Source organism: Truncatella angustata, assembly GCF_020726525.1.
Source record: "Truncatella angustata strain MPI-SDFR-AT-0073 chromosome Unknown BKA67scaffold_6, whole genome shotgun sequence".
Taxonomy (NCBI): Eukaryota; Fungi; Ascomycota; class Sordariomycetes; order Amphisphaeriales; family Sporocadaceae; genus Truncatella; species Truncatella angustata.
The window spans coordinates 2,745,587-2,759,555 of NW_025763386.1; the positions used below are offsets into that span (position 1 = coordinate 2,745,587).

Sequence of the window (13,969 nt, forward strand, 5' to 3'; positions counted from 1 at the left end):
TTTGTCTTGTAGGTAATTGTTTTAGGAGCGCTTCAGTGATGCTGTTCCTTTGTCAGCGGACTGTAATCAACTGAGCCGTACGCCAACTCAAGGGGGCGGCAGGGGATGGGTATCGCTCTGTTTCGAAAGTACCGCTTAACATGAATTAATCAGTGCAAGTTTTAAGTTTTTTTTTTTGCCCACAGTCTACAAGTGTCAAGAGAGTGAGATTTGACAGATGTTCATTTGAGTTATATTCGAGTGTAAAGCATTGAGATCAACTTGCTCCTGCTTTGACTTGCACTTAATTATCCTGGTCTGGTTCCGTGGATTTAGTCACCTTCCCCAGAAATGGAGAGGCAACCGAACAGTGACGTTCGGAATGTCATGAGCCAGGATGCATGAGGCTAGAATCTGAGAGAATCTCCCCCAGAGTACAGATAAATTAACCTGTTCAAATTGATGGGACTAAAGCGTAGTCCTTTTCTTTCTTATCTCGATATTTCTTTTAATCTCTCGACCACATTACCTGCTTGGCTTTCGCTTGACAGGAATTCCAACTCGGGGCAGTCACAAAAATTGAGCCGAGATCTGGCAGGATTCGTTTCACATCCAAGGCGGCCCTCCGTATAACAATTTACAATAGCGGGCATCACGATGGTCTGGAGTGCATTGGGACAGACAAGAAGGGTTACGACAAACCTGCCCTCACTGGCTAATCTCGCTTCATTTGCAGGAAATGGCATGTGAAGTCATGAGGACCCTTCCCAAGAAAACTTCTGCCGGGCCCAAGTGTTTGCAATAAGCCCTGTTCGCAACGACCCCCAGGCGCGATGCCTGAAAATCTCTAGATCGAAACGATCGCCCCACCTCCGAGTCGCTCCATTTTGAATGCCAAGCTTTGCATTTACTCAAACTAGTATAGTGAGGATCTGCCAGGCCGATTTGGCCCACCTCTCCATAAAGCTCATCTCCATCGGGGCTTGATCTGCTTCCACACTAATGGGCCAGGCCAGGCTAGCATTGCCGCTTGTAGTTTTGAGTTTCCAACTAGTTCCACAACGGGCGTGATGGGCTTCACAGCCGGGGCAGTGTCCGGAGGGTCGGCACAGAACATTGTGACAATGTTGGCTCATGTTACCGCGACACGTCACCATCCGCAACCCTTTCACAACTCGAGAATACGGTTAAAAGGGGTTTTTTTGGGGGTTTTTTTGGGGTTTTTTTTTGGCTTGCACGAGTTTGCTTTCACTAAGACGAATGTAGAACACTCAGAATAGAATTGATAGGTAGTATATACTAAAGTCTTTCCAGGCAAGCATGAACATATATACAGTAATAGAAGTAAAAACCGCAGGGCACGGTTCTTCCGGCCCCCCGCAGAAAAAGTCAAACATCAAGTCACACAAAGCAACCAAGCTCTTTGTGGCCACATGGTCCGATACTAGTCTATGATAACCTTAAGTCTTCAGTGTCAGGACACCAGGTCGGTACGGAAGCAGGTCGTAGCTGCCAGAGTTGGCCGAAGGATCTCGACCCTGATACAACAGCTGCAGGTTGCAAGGATCGATGGTCATGGTTTGGTCGGGGTTGGTGCGGACCAAGTCGCCATGGCTGATATCGTTGGTCCAAGTGGCGCCGCTGTTCGCCTTGCCGGCGAAGGGTTTGCTCTCGCTCGTGGCTTGTGGGGTCCACGAACCGCTGAGGCTCGTGGCGGTGTATGAACGGAAGTAGCGCCCGTTTGACCCAATGGACTCAACAATCATGAGATATTGCTTGCTAGAGACGGTGTAGACTTGGACTGCCTCGAAGAGGTTGTTGGTTGTGTCGCTAAGGACAACGGTCGAAGCCGTACCGAAGCTACCAGGAAAGTTTCCGATCGGCATGCTTGCCCGGTAAATCTTGCCATTGTCTCCCGCGAAGAAGAGGTACATGTTGGTGGAATCGCCAATCAACGTTTGGTCGATAGCACCGGTGCTGCTACCTGAGATCGTTCCAGTGAAAAGGGGCTGAGCTGCCGACCAGCCATTTGCATTGACTGGATCGCTGGAAGTGCGATACGAGAAGGTGGTAGGGCCCCATTGATGTGCAAGGATCCAAGTCTTCTTGGGTGCGAAGTAAAAGATGGTCGGTGCAATCGCGGTTGACGACATCTGGTTCTGGCTGGCAGACGCCATATCGCTCCAGTTGGTAAAAGCGCCAAAGTTCATCGAACCATAGTTCGAGCCTTTATCGTGGAACGATGCGTAAACGATATGCTTTCCGTTGTAGACAACACTGGTAAAGTCCTTAATCGCAGCCCAGCCTGATTTGGGGGTCGCTAGAGCTCCAGTTGATGTCCATTGGTAGGTGGACGGTAGCGAACATGCCGCCAAAGCTGTTGTTGCTAATGAGAGGAGCATGGCTCCTGTTGGCATGTTAGAGAGCTTCATGTTGCAGGAGAGTTGTGGTAAAGTAACGTTCGAATATGGTATGGCGAACAAGATAGACCAAGATATCGCGAATCGTGAGCTCCTTTAATACTATCGTGCTCCGTACAAGTTATCCATCATATAGGGTCGAGTACACATTAGCAGGAACAAGATTGGTGCTTATTCTATCTCCGACAGTAATTTCCCTTCGCAATATGAGCCTCAACGAACTTGGCAGAATTTGTGTCATGGAGAATCCCTTTGCGACTGCGAGTGCCGGAGCTAAGACCGCCGTATGTGGCGTCGTTCCTAGTGCGGCAATGGTGGATCTCTTGTTGACGACATGGATCATTGAACTACATACGTTTGTTTCTCGGAGTCTAGCTGATCTCAACAACTCCTGACGGGCTCCGCGGTACCAAATCCAACCATGTCAGACATTCGCCATCGGCCGTTTCAGTTATAGTCTTTCAGTTGATGATCACCAAATAATCTCGTATTTCAATCCTGGTCTCTCCCAGTCGTGCCAATGAAGTTGCATGACCTTTACTTTGTTACGCAATTAGTCCGGATCATGCTTCTCCTCTAAATGTCGCTAACTAGCTCAAATGACCAGCATTAGCCGCTCATGAGCCGAGACAGGATGATATAGAGAACACATGTGGGTCGACCGAGCGGGAGGAAAATGTGTACAACATTACAAAATCTTACCCCACAAATGACAAAGCATCCGTTGGCTCCAACCTGTGGAGACAAATAAGATTTCGGGTGCACTCCGCACCTATGAGCCAATCACCAAACTCAGCCCCCAGACCGTTACGCGGATTGGGTTCAAGATGAAAATAATTTTTGCGGCCAAGTACAGGATCATGGAGTTTTCTTGTCATTCTCACATAGCTTTGTAAGCACATTCCTTGGTCAGTCGTAAGGGTAGCTATTTTGAATAAATCATGGCCATAGGTGCGCTCAAAGTGCCACGGCGGTAAGGTTCAAGATTCCCTGATACGTGGCGCGTACGCACTTAAGTCGTTGATGTCGTTTGATATTGTACAAAGTAAATTAATCTAGCTTCGAAAGGTGCGTAGGCCGGATAGAAGCCGGCGGTGACGGAGTATTGTATCATGCCATAATTGATAGAACTAGGTGGAGTATTTCCTCCGATCCGAGCTCGACTTCAGCAGGTTTTAGCAGTTCATTCAAAGCGACACTAGCTCTAGGACTGTAACTCTAAAACCCTTGTTTTCTTCCACAATGTCAATAACAGCTACTGGTCATTCAGGAGCCTGAGCTCGTACCGAGAAACGCCAACTCATATACACAGAGCTACAGGGTCGTAGTAGGCGAGTACTGCAATTTACTGATCACAGACTTGAGGATCCATGTAATCATCGAACAAATTTTGAATACGATTGCCGGCTCAGATCAGAGGAACTCGGTTAGTTGCGGCTGGTATTTAGGCCGAAGCCAAGACAATAAAGATCAGTTAGCCCTTGCAATTTGAACACTACATTTTTTTCAAGCTACAAACACGTTACTATCCAAACTTCCTACACAATTCAAGTTGCGACCACGTAATGGAATACCCAACATCGTGCTTTTAACTGCAAATAGAAGAGATAGCGTTTCAGTTGACCGACATGGTCCAGTTTGAAATAGTGAAGGTCGCGGGACCTCCTGTGAAAGGCTTGGTGCCGAATTGCGCAACTGTGTTAAAATTTGTGGTCAGAAAAGTTCTCCTCAGTCTGAATAAATATAGCCCTCTTGTCTCACGGGTAAAATGACAGAAAACAGGAACTAGAGGTATGGGAAGAGCAATACTTCCTGATGAGAAACTGGCTGCTGGGTGGGAAGCCGCGGTTGTTCGAGACGTAGTTGAAGAAGTTCCTGAAATTGACACACCATGAATTAGTATAGCTTTGGGTAACGAAGCTGTAGATGCGCATGGCGCCGTTGTAGCCGTCCCACACGTTCCAGTTGACACCGTTCAGATTGGCTGTAGTGACCTAGGAGCCGATTGGCTGGACGCTGCCGAGCTGGCCTGGCCAAATCTTGAGCTCGTAAAGCCTGAGCTGGGTTAAGGTTCGAAGAGGTGAAGAGGTCATATGCGACATCAGCGAGTAGGTTGTCACCAGTGTAGCTCCATGACGCCGAAGTTGAAATACTGCTAATTTGGCTGACAAATGCGCTTAGAAGAGAGGGTCTTGCCTGCGTATGGGTATGACTTGACGTTATTTGTTCCGCCAGACCATTGCCAGTCGACATAGAAGTCAACACCGCTCGTGCTTGTCCTATCGATGGATGTACAACCACTGCCAAATCCGGCGTCCTTGCCCCACCATGTTGTTATTAAAATAGTAGCCTGAATGGAATTGGGACTAGGGAGCCAGTTCGCATATATAGACATTTTCTCTGCATTTCCATGTGAGTACGTACTGTTAGATGCTGAATAGCCATACTGGTCGCATTGGCTTTGGGCCAATCGTAGTGATGGTAGGAGGCCAAGGATATCGAACGTGACTCTCATCTTTTCTACTTGATATGAGAACAGCGAAAGTCTTTCTTTGGCTTTTTCGTTTCGTGTCCTTGGGAATATCTTGTGCTGAAGGAATGTATTGTTCGAAACCTATCAGTCGTGAATTTTAGGTATTCACTTCTGGATAATATATTCGTGGTAAAGTCTGATTTTGTACGGCATTGGGCTTTATTGAAGCTTGGACAGCCTCATGAAGCGGAATGGTACCTAACAATCGATTGATAATATTCATTTGTGCTTCCTCGGTGATGCTCCGTGATACTAGCGCATCTCGTACGGATCAAACTTGGCCAAATTGTTAGATTATAAGTTGATGCGAACGAATTGGAGGACCGCTGGTGCCCCCCGCGGTCCTAGAAAATCGGTCTACAAAGGTCCGACAATTCGTTATGCGCCGGTTAAAATTAGTTCGGTACTGAATTCGGTACCGCGTCCTCTCAATGCTTAAACCTAGCCCATTGTGTTAAGATCTCTGGGAGTTTCAAGAACACTCACGTAAGGCACAGGAGAACTGATAAGTGAAATTATAACATCGAAGAGCTGTCCTTCTTGGAAACGGAAGCGTTACCACACTTCGGCTATCTACGCGGTAATTGTGCCCCGTGAAAACAAAAATTGTCCATCATAGCTAAGAGCATTGATGAACTGTCGATCACAAAAATGGGTTATATCAATACCAATAACAAGTGTTTGACTCCAAAGACTTGGAGTTCTGAGACGTTCTGTTACTAGTGCCTTCTAAGTGTAAAGAGCAAGCTGAAATATTTCTCTGATTCCGGCTTGCACACTGATCTAATACCTGGTCGCTTGCCATCATGATTCTTTTCCCAAGCAGTTCTAGTTGCTTGGATTATCATCTCAGCAAAAGTAAAATCCTTCGCTCACTAAACTCTAAACTTGAAACCAGAAAAGCTTGTTCGCTGACTAGACTAGTTTAGAATCACAAATGGATTTAAAGTTGGTTAAGCATAAAGATATCGTCTAAAGCTTGACAGTTGTTGTGGGCATCCTCGGATCCAGGAACGACGGCAAACGTAGCTGTATAAGTTTTCAGCTACTGGCCGCTTATATTTGTCTCGGTCTGGTCTTTAATAAGCTTTGTTGTGGCACAATCACAGGAACATACACGAGACCAAATGTGGATGCATTCATGACATGAGTCTGAGTTGTGGGGCAAAACGGTCGCAATACCGGGACGCAAGCCCGGATTGCAGACTTCTGCGATGAATAATAAAGATCTAGTGTTCAAGCTATAATCCATGTTCGTCGGCCCGCCTATCCAATGCTCTGTGTATATAATCGGAACGTGCATGCTCGGGGCGCGACAAAACGACCTGACTGCTTCGTGGCGGCGTTGGCGCCGCTATGCAATTCAACCCTCTGTCGAACTGGTACATTTACGTCAACTATTCTTGATCAACCATTTGAAATTTTACTCTCTATTTCCATTTTTCTATTTGGAAATTCTGCACAACTATTGATTACTGGGGGAAAAAAAAAAAGATATCCTTCAGTGTTGTTCTCATGGGATTTTTGGTTGGTAAGCGATATTTGATACTTTATGAACTAATATATCTCGATAGAGAGAGGAAAGATCCGACGCTTGTCCAATAATGCTACCTTGGATCTAGTCTATCAGAAACGCGTGGATGCATATCCATTAGAAATACGGCGTGGGCCTGATGGACCCGAAGAGCTGGTGATTGGAGCGCTAATATCCTCAAAAACTTGGATGTAATATTCTTGAATTATCCCTCGCTGTATCATCTGTCGTTTTCTTCTTGGACTTGTTCTTGTTGTGCGGCTCTGGTACTTGGTTTCATAATAAAATAGTGGAACGGAACGCTGAATGCCACTTTCTGCTTCAAGGGTAAGTTTTCATTCTTGTTCCAACGAAGCAGCAATGATATTCTTGGATGAACCCGGTCGAAACTGAAGCCCGAAAGAGAAATCTACAGCGAATTGTGGCTTCATGCAACTGCGCGGGTGCTAGTAGGGTTGATGCACGGTGGGGTAGCACATGTAATATCAGCCGGCGCGGGTAAATACAAAATGTCGTTGACGATTGCAGTATGGCTCATGCACATAATCAATCCTTATGCACATGATAAATATTGATATCAGAGACGGTCGCGTTTTGGTTTCAGGATCCAGTCACGTTGTGCTCGATCTTGGTGACCTGCATCATGAAGCTGGGTATCTCGATTACAAGGTGCACAGGTCTTGTTACTCAGGGAGTCAGCACATTGCGGAGCAACGGACACGATAAGACGTGTAGTGAATCCGGCCATGGCCATGAACTTTACAAATATAAGCATTGAGCTCTGTATCTGGAAATGATTGAATTCTCTTTCAACTCATCTTAGTAAAATAGCTGCAACATAGCTGCACATTACAATCATGATTGCGCTTGCCGTTGTATTTACTATTTTGGCAATGGCCCCCTGCCACGCTGGTGATGTCCATGGTCCTCACACAACTCAACCCAGGGCGACAAATGCCCTCACTTCCACAATTCAATATTGGGCGAACGATTTTGCGAATCTAAATTGGACGAGCGGCGCAGGGGGGCAGTATAAGGTAGATTGGAACAACGGCTTTGGAGGAGATTTTGTGGTTGGAAAAGGTTACAGGCCAGGGGGTAACATGTAAGTGTTTTTTCTTCCAATGTTGTGTAACGATTGGTCGAGAACTCATGGTAAAACAGCTTATTCAATTACTCAGGATCTTTTGAGGTCTCTGGTAATGCATACCTTTCCCTCTATGGATGGACCACCAACCCGCTTGTCGAGTACTATGTGATTGAGTCGATGGGCAGTCATAATCCTTCGGACAATGCCAGTGCGACTCGATACGGTATGGTTGAAACCGATGGTGGAAGCTATGAAATCTGGTCAAAGATACGGACAAATGCCCCCTCTATAATCGGTACTGCGACTTTTCCTCAATATTGGTCGATCCGGACAAAGATGAGGTGTGGAGGCACCATCAACACTAGCAACCACTTCAAGGCGTGGGAGTCCGTTGGATTGGAGTTGGGCGATCAGAACTATATGGTAATAGGTATCGAGGGACAGCTGGGCCGCGGTAAGGCAGATATTACGGTTGGCGTTCTCCCCACTGCCCCAGTTCCCGAGACACCAACACCTACGCTGCGGACTGAAACCCATACGTTAACGACCTCGAGCATCAAGACAACTTCCACGTCGACGCGCAAAACTACCACTTCTACTCCCAAATCCAGCACGAAGACGACATCGACCAAAGGGCAGTCATCACCAACAAGTACATTAAGTACAGTGACCGCTACATTAACAATGGATGCCTAGCTGTCACTGATATTAAAGTTACATGTAAAGACCCTTACAGAATGATTAACAGGTCTGACATGAAGTGATGGTTTGTTATAGGGTGGAGTAGGGTGTCAAAGTTTACAAAGGGGTCGGGCCCGGTCAGCACGTAAGCGACTTTGCCCATTCAATTTTGCTCGTCGAATCCGTCCATACATATGTTGGCGAGGAATAAAATGTTGTACTTGACGTTTTGCTCAAATTTCGCGCTCCGCCTATCTCGCATTTGGAAAATCTTTTCTCGGAGTCTTTGCGTATCTTAGGCCATTAATTTCAAGCTTTCTGACGCCATAGAGCAGCACTTAGGTCAATTATTCAATATAAAATGTTTGGCCTGCGCCGTGTTTGAGTATGACATAATTACCAAGTGACCCCAGCATTGATGGCTATTGACATCAGCTTACGCAGTTCACCACAGAGTGAATGGGTGCACCTTTATATTCGGCAATCTGCATTGCCATTAGCCGCACCAAACTACTGCCGGCCTAGTAAATGCCCCTGAACTTACAATATACGGAAGTTACCGCACCCACTCCCGCGACCGCTGCGCCAATCGCTTTATTGCCTGCCACTTTGCAATCAAGCGCAATCGCATATTCCATTGCTAAAAGGTATATCACCGGGTACTCCGCGTTACACTGCAGAATGTAGGCGTCCCTTGCAGCTTGTAGACTACAGTTGTACCCGAAGAAGAGCGGGCACCTATTTGCCCTAGCTCTCTCAAGGTGACTACACACAAGCTAAGCTTACTCCCCTCCCCCCTTCCAAGTTTGAGTTGCGGGTGGACACACGTCAACTAAGCCATCATGGTCCGTGGTATACCTTAACTAAGCTATGCTACAGGGTTTTTTTTAAGGGTTTGTTTGGCTATAACCGTTACCCTTAACCAATCGTCAGCTATAACCATTATCCTAAGCCACTTAGATATAGCTATCATAAAATTAATTCAAAATCGATCCTAAGTACACGTAAAGTTCTCTTTTACCATAGCATAAAGATATCATCATCTTAATATAAACGCATCGCGAAAATATTAGGTAGCTTAGATAAACAGCCGCAGCCAATCAAAACGTTCGTGACTCCTACAGCAAAGGTCAGTTGAGGTGTAAAATGTTGTTGCGCCTCACTTGAAATTAAAGGTTGCATAGATGGGGAGGGAGAAGGCTCAGCTCGTCGGGATTCACATCTCAAGCAATGTTGTGAATACCCGGTTCTGATGCTGATGCTTAAGCCATCACCCAGAATCTCTATCATAGCTTGATGTTACAGAATATGTCAGATCCAGTCGTCAAGAAGAACAAGCCGTGAAACGTATAACTAAAGTACGAGAATCTCGTTAATGATTCTAATCCTCATAGGGAACACGAAATATCTACTAAAGCGAATACCTTGATCGCCATTGTGTTGACATTTTAACATCATGTAGAACGAAGATGACTATTAACTAAGCAGAATCAAATGTATTGAAACCACCAGGTAATTTCAACGAATTGAAAAAAGAGATGTTTGACTGTGTCATTGTGAGAATGTTCTCTCAGCACGAAGACAGTTTACTTTGGAGCCGCCGGCCACTTGTCCAAGACGATCTCAGTACCCGTCAAGCTCAGTTTCAAAGTTGTCCGCGTTGGCTGGTCAAGCAACAACTGGTAATCACCAGGGTAGATTACGGCATTTCCATCAGCATCGTGTCTGGCCAGGTTACCAATCGTCCAGGGGAGCTTTGCTTGTGCAGTAGTACCAGCTGAAATGTTACGCAGACGGCCATATGTAACCAGAGTCTTGATAGGGTAAGGCTTGGGGCCAACCTCCCCAGCGACGAAAATCAATGCGACGAAGTCGGATGTCATGTTACCCGTGTTGTGGACTTGAACGGGTAGCGTGGGCAAAGAGCAGGTGTCAGGGTGTGCGTCGCTACAGCCAGCGAGAAGGTCCTGGATCGAAAACGTAGTGCTGAAGGAACCGAAGGTGGCATTGAAGCTGGTATAATGCAGACCTGTACCGAAAGCCTGCACCGGTGTTGGGTACCAGCGGTAAGTTCGACCAGGGTTTGATTCACTCGGGCGAAGACTCATGTCCGTCATCGCCAAGGAAGTATAGTTTGCCGGGTATTGCGTCAATGGCAGACGTCCGGCTGGCGCCTTTGACCCCGTTACGATGTTAATGACAGCTGTACCACCGTCTTGGCCGGGCCAGCTGGCCCAAAGGATAGAGTTCAAGCCTGGCATAGTCAAAAGAGGCGTGTTATCAAGTAGATCGCCCATCTGAATGACGACCAACGGCTTTCCGAGAGCTGCAAGCTTCTGGAGGAGCGCAATCTGTGCCCCCGGCCAGGCAATTGACGTCCGGTCAGATCCTTCGGCAGCGGCTGACGTATCCAAACCTCCAAAGTACAGAATGACATCGGACTTCTGGGCTGCAGACACTGCATTAGCCGTCCAGTTATCTCCGCTATTTTGCAAGATGGGACCAGTCGAAATGTTGACGGTATAACCCAACTTGCGAGCAGCGTCAGCCGGAGTACGAAGGTATGCAGCATTGCCACTGTAGCCACCTTGCAGCTTGCTGGAATCGTTCGCCCAAAAGCCAATCAACGCGGCCTTGGAACTAGATGAAAACTTAAGAGGTAGCGTTTGGTCATTTTTAAGCATGACAATACCATCAGTTGCAGTCTGAAGTGCCAAGCCTTGCGCCGTAGGGGTATTAATGTCCGAGGCGCTGAGAGAAGCGTACTCGGCCTTTGCTACGTCGAAGTATCCAGCTCTTATTAGCCCTTCGTACAGCCGGACCAGAGCCTTGTCGACTGTGGACTGGTTCAGAGCACCGCTGTTCCAAGCTCCGGGGATGTCCGACGAACCGGAGTATTCACAACTACTATCCATGCCAGCATTGAAGCACATAGCCGTGCCTTGTGCGTTCGATGAAGTGTAGTGGTGGTTTGCAGAGACATCGACTACAGCCTCGCAGTCGCTGGTGATATAATTGTTGCTTTCAGTCCAGTTCCAGTGCTCGCGAAGAATAGTCTGCATGATGTAGGAGTTCGCACACGCGGGGACTCCGTTAATGCTATTATATGAACACATGATGGAGCCGACCTTGGAATCTCTAGCGCATTGCTGGAACGGCTGCATATAATACTCGGCTAGGTCTTGCGGTGTAATTTTCGCATCAAAATTGTGGCGAGTAACACCACCCCATGCCTCCAAATCGTATCCGACGTAGTGCTTGCAAGTGGCGATGATTCGCCTTTGTGTCCTGTTGCCCTCCAGTCCACGAAGAAAACTGGCAGTATACTTCTTGATGCGAGTGACATCCTCGCCCGGAGTCTCTGAGCCTCGCCCCCAGCGTGGATCACGGTATGGGTTGATATCGGGAGTCCAGTAGTCGATACCAGCATGGTTATTATTACCAAAAGCGCGGGCCTCCGTCCCGATAACAACACCAACCTTTTCGATAAGGTCATCGTCAAAAGCCGCAGCCATGAGAATGGGCATAGGAAAGGACGTCGCCTTGTTGAAGTCTCCGCCAAATGAAACACCAGGAGCTCCCGCCACGCCGTGGAGAGCCTCGCTCCACCAATTGTATGCCGGAAGACCTAGGCGAGAAACTCCGGGAGATTTGCTTGAAACTGTTAGTGCCTAGGTGTAGAGAAGACGGACGGCAGTACCTAACAAGGTTCGCGAGTTTCTCGCTGGATGACATGGCGGACACTAAAGCCGTCGCCCTATCCCGAGGCGATGCAGTTTGGTCACATACTTTGTTCAACTTCAATGCTCCATTTCTGCAGTCTGGCAATACGCCAGCAAGAGTTTCGGTGGCGAAGAGGCCACATAGGCCCAAAACTAAAAGATAATTCATCTTCGGCCGTTAAAGAAGATGATAATAAGACCAAGTAGACAAAACCTACTCGAAGAGCGACTTCAACAAAGCGATGCAAGCTCTCTATAAGCAGCAGCTCTGTTGTGGACCGTTGTTCATTTCTTGAAAATCAGTCGACCGCTCTTGCAAATCTCGAAAACGGTCATAGCTTTATTGCTACAGCGGGTAAAACGTTGACCTTTTCGCTTGATGATATCGTAGTGCAGATAATGCTAGACCGATTTCCCCGTTGATTCGAGCGGATGTATGATATTTAGGCATTTACGCCTGTTTCCTCATCTTGGGTAACATCCTTGATCTACAGTATCGTTGGTAGATCTTAAACTTGCGGGGAAATGAAATCACTATAACAGGACGCTGCCGCATGAATCAAAGCTCATTTTTACTACCGCAGACGTACATTAAACTACCGAAATGGGATAGCGGGGTGACGTCGAAATAAAGCTTTCGGGCCAATTTCTCGCACACCCCGAGGCATTACTTAGGTCCTGCAGACAACGTAGCATTAGCCTAGGCGATGCGCTTGAAAGGGACGCGGCCCTTTCGGATCCGATCCGGTGGGACCTGGAGAGAATCCTGGCTCATGACCATCCCAAGTCAGATCCGAAACCTCCGGTATGGTCAAATCAATCACCTCTCCACTTCATACAGTCATTAACCTCACTCGCTGTTTTATTGAATGGCGATCTTGTGGTCTCATAGGCCATTATCATTGTAAGCCAGTATGATTATCAACCCCCCATATCTAGTCCATTAGTAAGTACCTCACTTGAATGAGCCGTTGAACCAAATTCCCATCATCTTGTGACTATCTGACAACAGTACCTAGCGCAGTGCTATCAGATGTGGCGGTGAGCTGTAACGATTACACTATCGGGTTGCAGAACTACAAGGATAATATAACAGGTAGGGTTTATGCTAACAAGGTATGCTAGCCACAAAGATAAGACTATAGGAATAGACCGTAGAGTATATTGAGCAAAGATGATTAGAATGATGTTACAATGATGTTATTGGGATGTTGCCATACTAAAAGTGGTTAACATTCCTGTTGAACAAGGCCAGGACTTGGGCGCAGACAGAATCCAGGAGACACCTGTCAGTAGAAGGCTTGGCAACCATTACTGTGATTGGATAGTGGCATAGTGAGGTCACGTAAATGAGCAGTGGTTTTCAGTGTATAAACACTGATCAGGAACTACACAGCTCAGTAGTGATTTGTGTACCTCTACTAATCACAAGTGAGAAGAATAATATCAGTAAAGAAATGAGTGGATATGATAAGGACGGGATTTCCCACTCTAAATAATCAGTCATGACTTCAGTGATCAATTTGAGCATTTATCTTACCCATGCTTAAAGTTAATGTTTTGACGACTACACTTGTAAACAATATTTGTTTAATATACTTTGAGGTTTATTATTATCATGTACCATCGATGCTAGCGTGCACTATTAGCATAATTGTCACATAATTGAAACTTCTGTATTTAATATTAATATTTATCAGCATAGTTACTCGGGCTGTTAAATGTACCTTATATTGCCGTATAGAAATCTAATTTGATTATTACCTTTACTTTTTACTTTTATTATCAAAAAGCCACACATGTAGTAGAAGTATGAACCTCCTGGCATAGGAGGCTTTGGATGATACAAGGTTGATAATGGCTGACGATGGTTGAATTGGACGATAGTCTGAGACCACTCGGGCTGAGTCTACACTAACTCACAAATGCGAGAAAGAAGACTGCTTGAACTCTGAAGATTGTTGAACTCTGAAGACTCATTGAGCATAGTATTTAGCAGACAAATCACAA

At 46.5% G+C, this 13,969-nt stretch overlaps 4 protein-coding genes across 4 annotated transcripts; 1 reads left to right on the forward strand and 3 right to left on the reverse strand.

The window, feature by feature from the left end:
• Window positions 1-1,439: 1,439 nt before the first annotated feature.
• On the reverse strand, window positions 1,440-2,381 carry BKA67DRAFT_521159 (arabinoxylan arabinofuranohydrolase; the record flags this gene model as incomplete). Its single annotated transcript, XM_046098251.1, has 1 exon — window positions 1,440-2,381. One exon carries the CDS (start codon window positions 2,379-2,381, stop codon window positions 1,440-1,442), a length of 942 nt encoding a protein of 313 aa, XP_045956585.1.
• A 1,191-nt stretch (window positions 2,382-3,572) lies between these two features.
• BKA67DRAFT_680853 (uncharacterized protein) lies at window positions 3,573-4,740 on the reverse strand. Its single transcript, XM_046108908.1, has 3 exons — window positions 4,161-4,740; window positions 3,974-4,094; window positions 3,573-3,910 (listed from the first exon to the last, which is right to left on the reverse strand). The coding sequence occupies exons 1-3, from the start codon at window positions 4,331-4,333 to the stop codon at window positions 3,827-3,829; spliced, it is 378 nt and encodes a 125-aa protein (XP_045956586.1). The 5' UTR covers window positions 4,334-4,740; the 3' UTR covers window positions 3,573-3,826.
• A 2,703-nt stretch (window positions 4,741-7,443) lies between these two features.
• On the forward strand, window positions 7,444-8,033 carry BKA67DRAFT_491253 (family 11 xylanase in complex with inhibitor; the record flags this gene model as incomplete). The annotated part of the gene is made up of 2 exons (XM_046096978.1): window positions 7,444-7,571; window positions 7,631-8,033. Coding segments are annotated over 2 exons (531 nt in total), but the record flags the coding sequence as incomplete, so codon positions are not given.
• A 1,790-nt stretch (window positions 8,034-9,823) lies between these two features.
• On the reverse strand, window positions 9,824-12,128 carry BKA67DRAFT_520749 (beta-xylosidase; the record flags this gene model as incomplete). Its single annotated transcript, XM_046098214.1, has 2 exons — window positions 9,824-11,891; window positions 11,938-12,128. The coding sequence occupies 2 exons, from the start codon at window positions 12,126-12,128 to the stop codon at window positions 9,824-9,826; spliced, it is 2,259 nt and encodes a 752-aa protein (XP_045956588.1).
• Window positions 12,129-13,969: the final 1,841 nt, after the last annotated feature.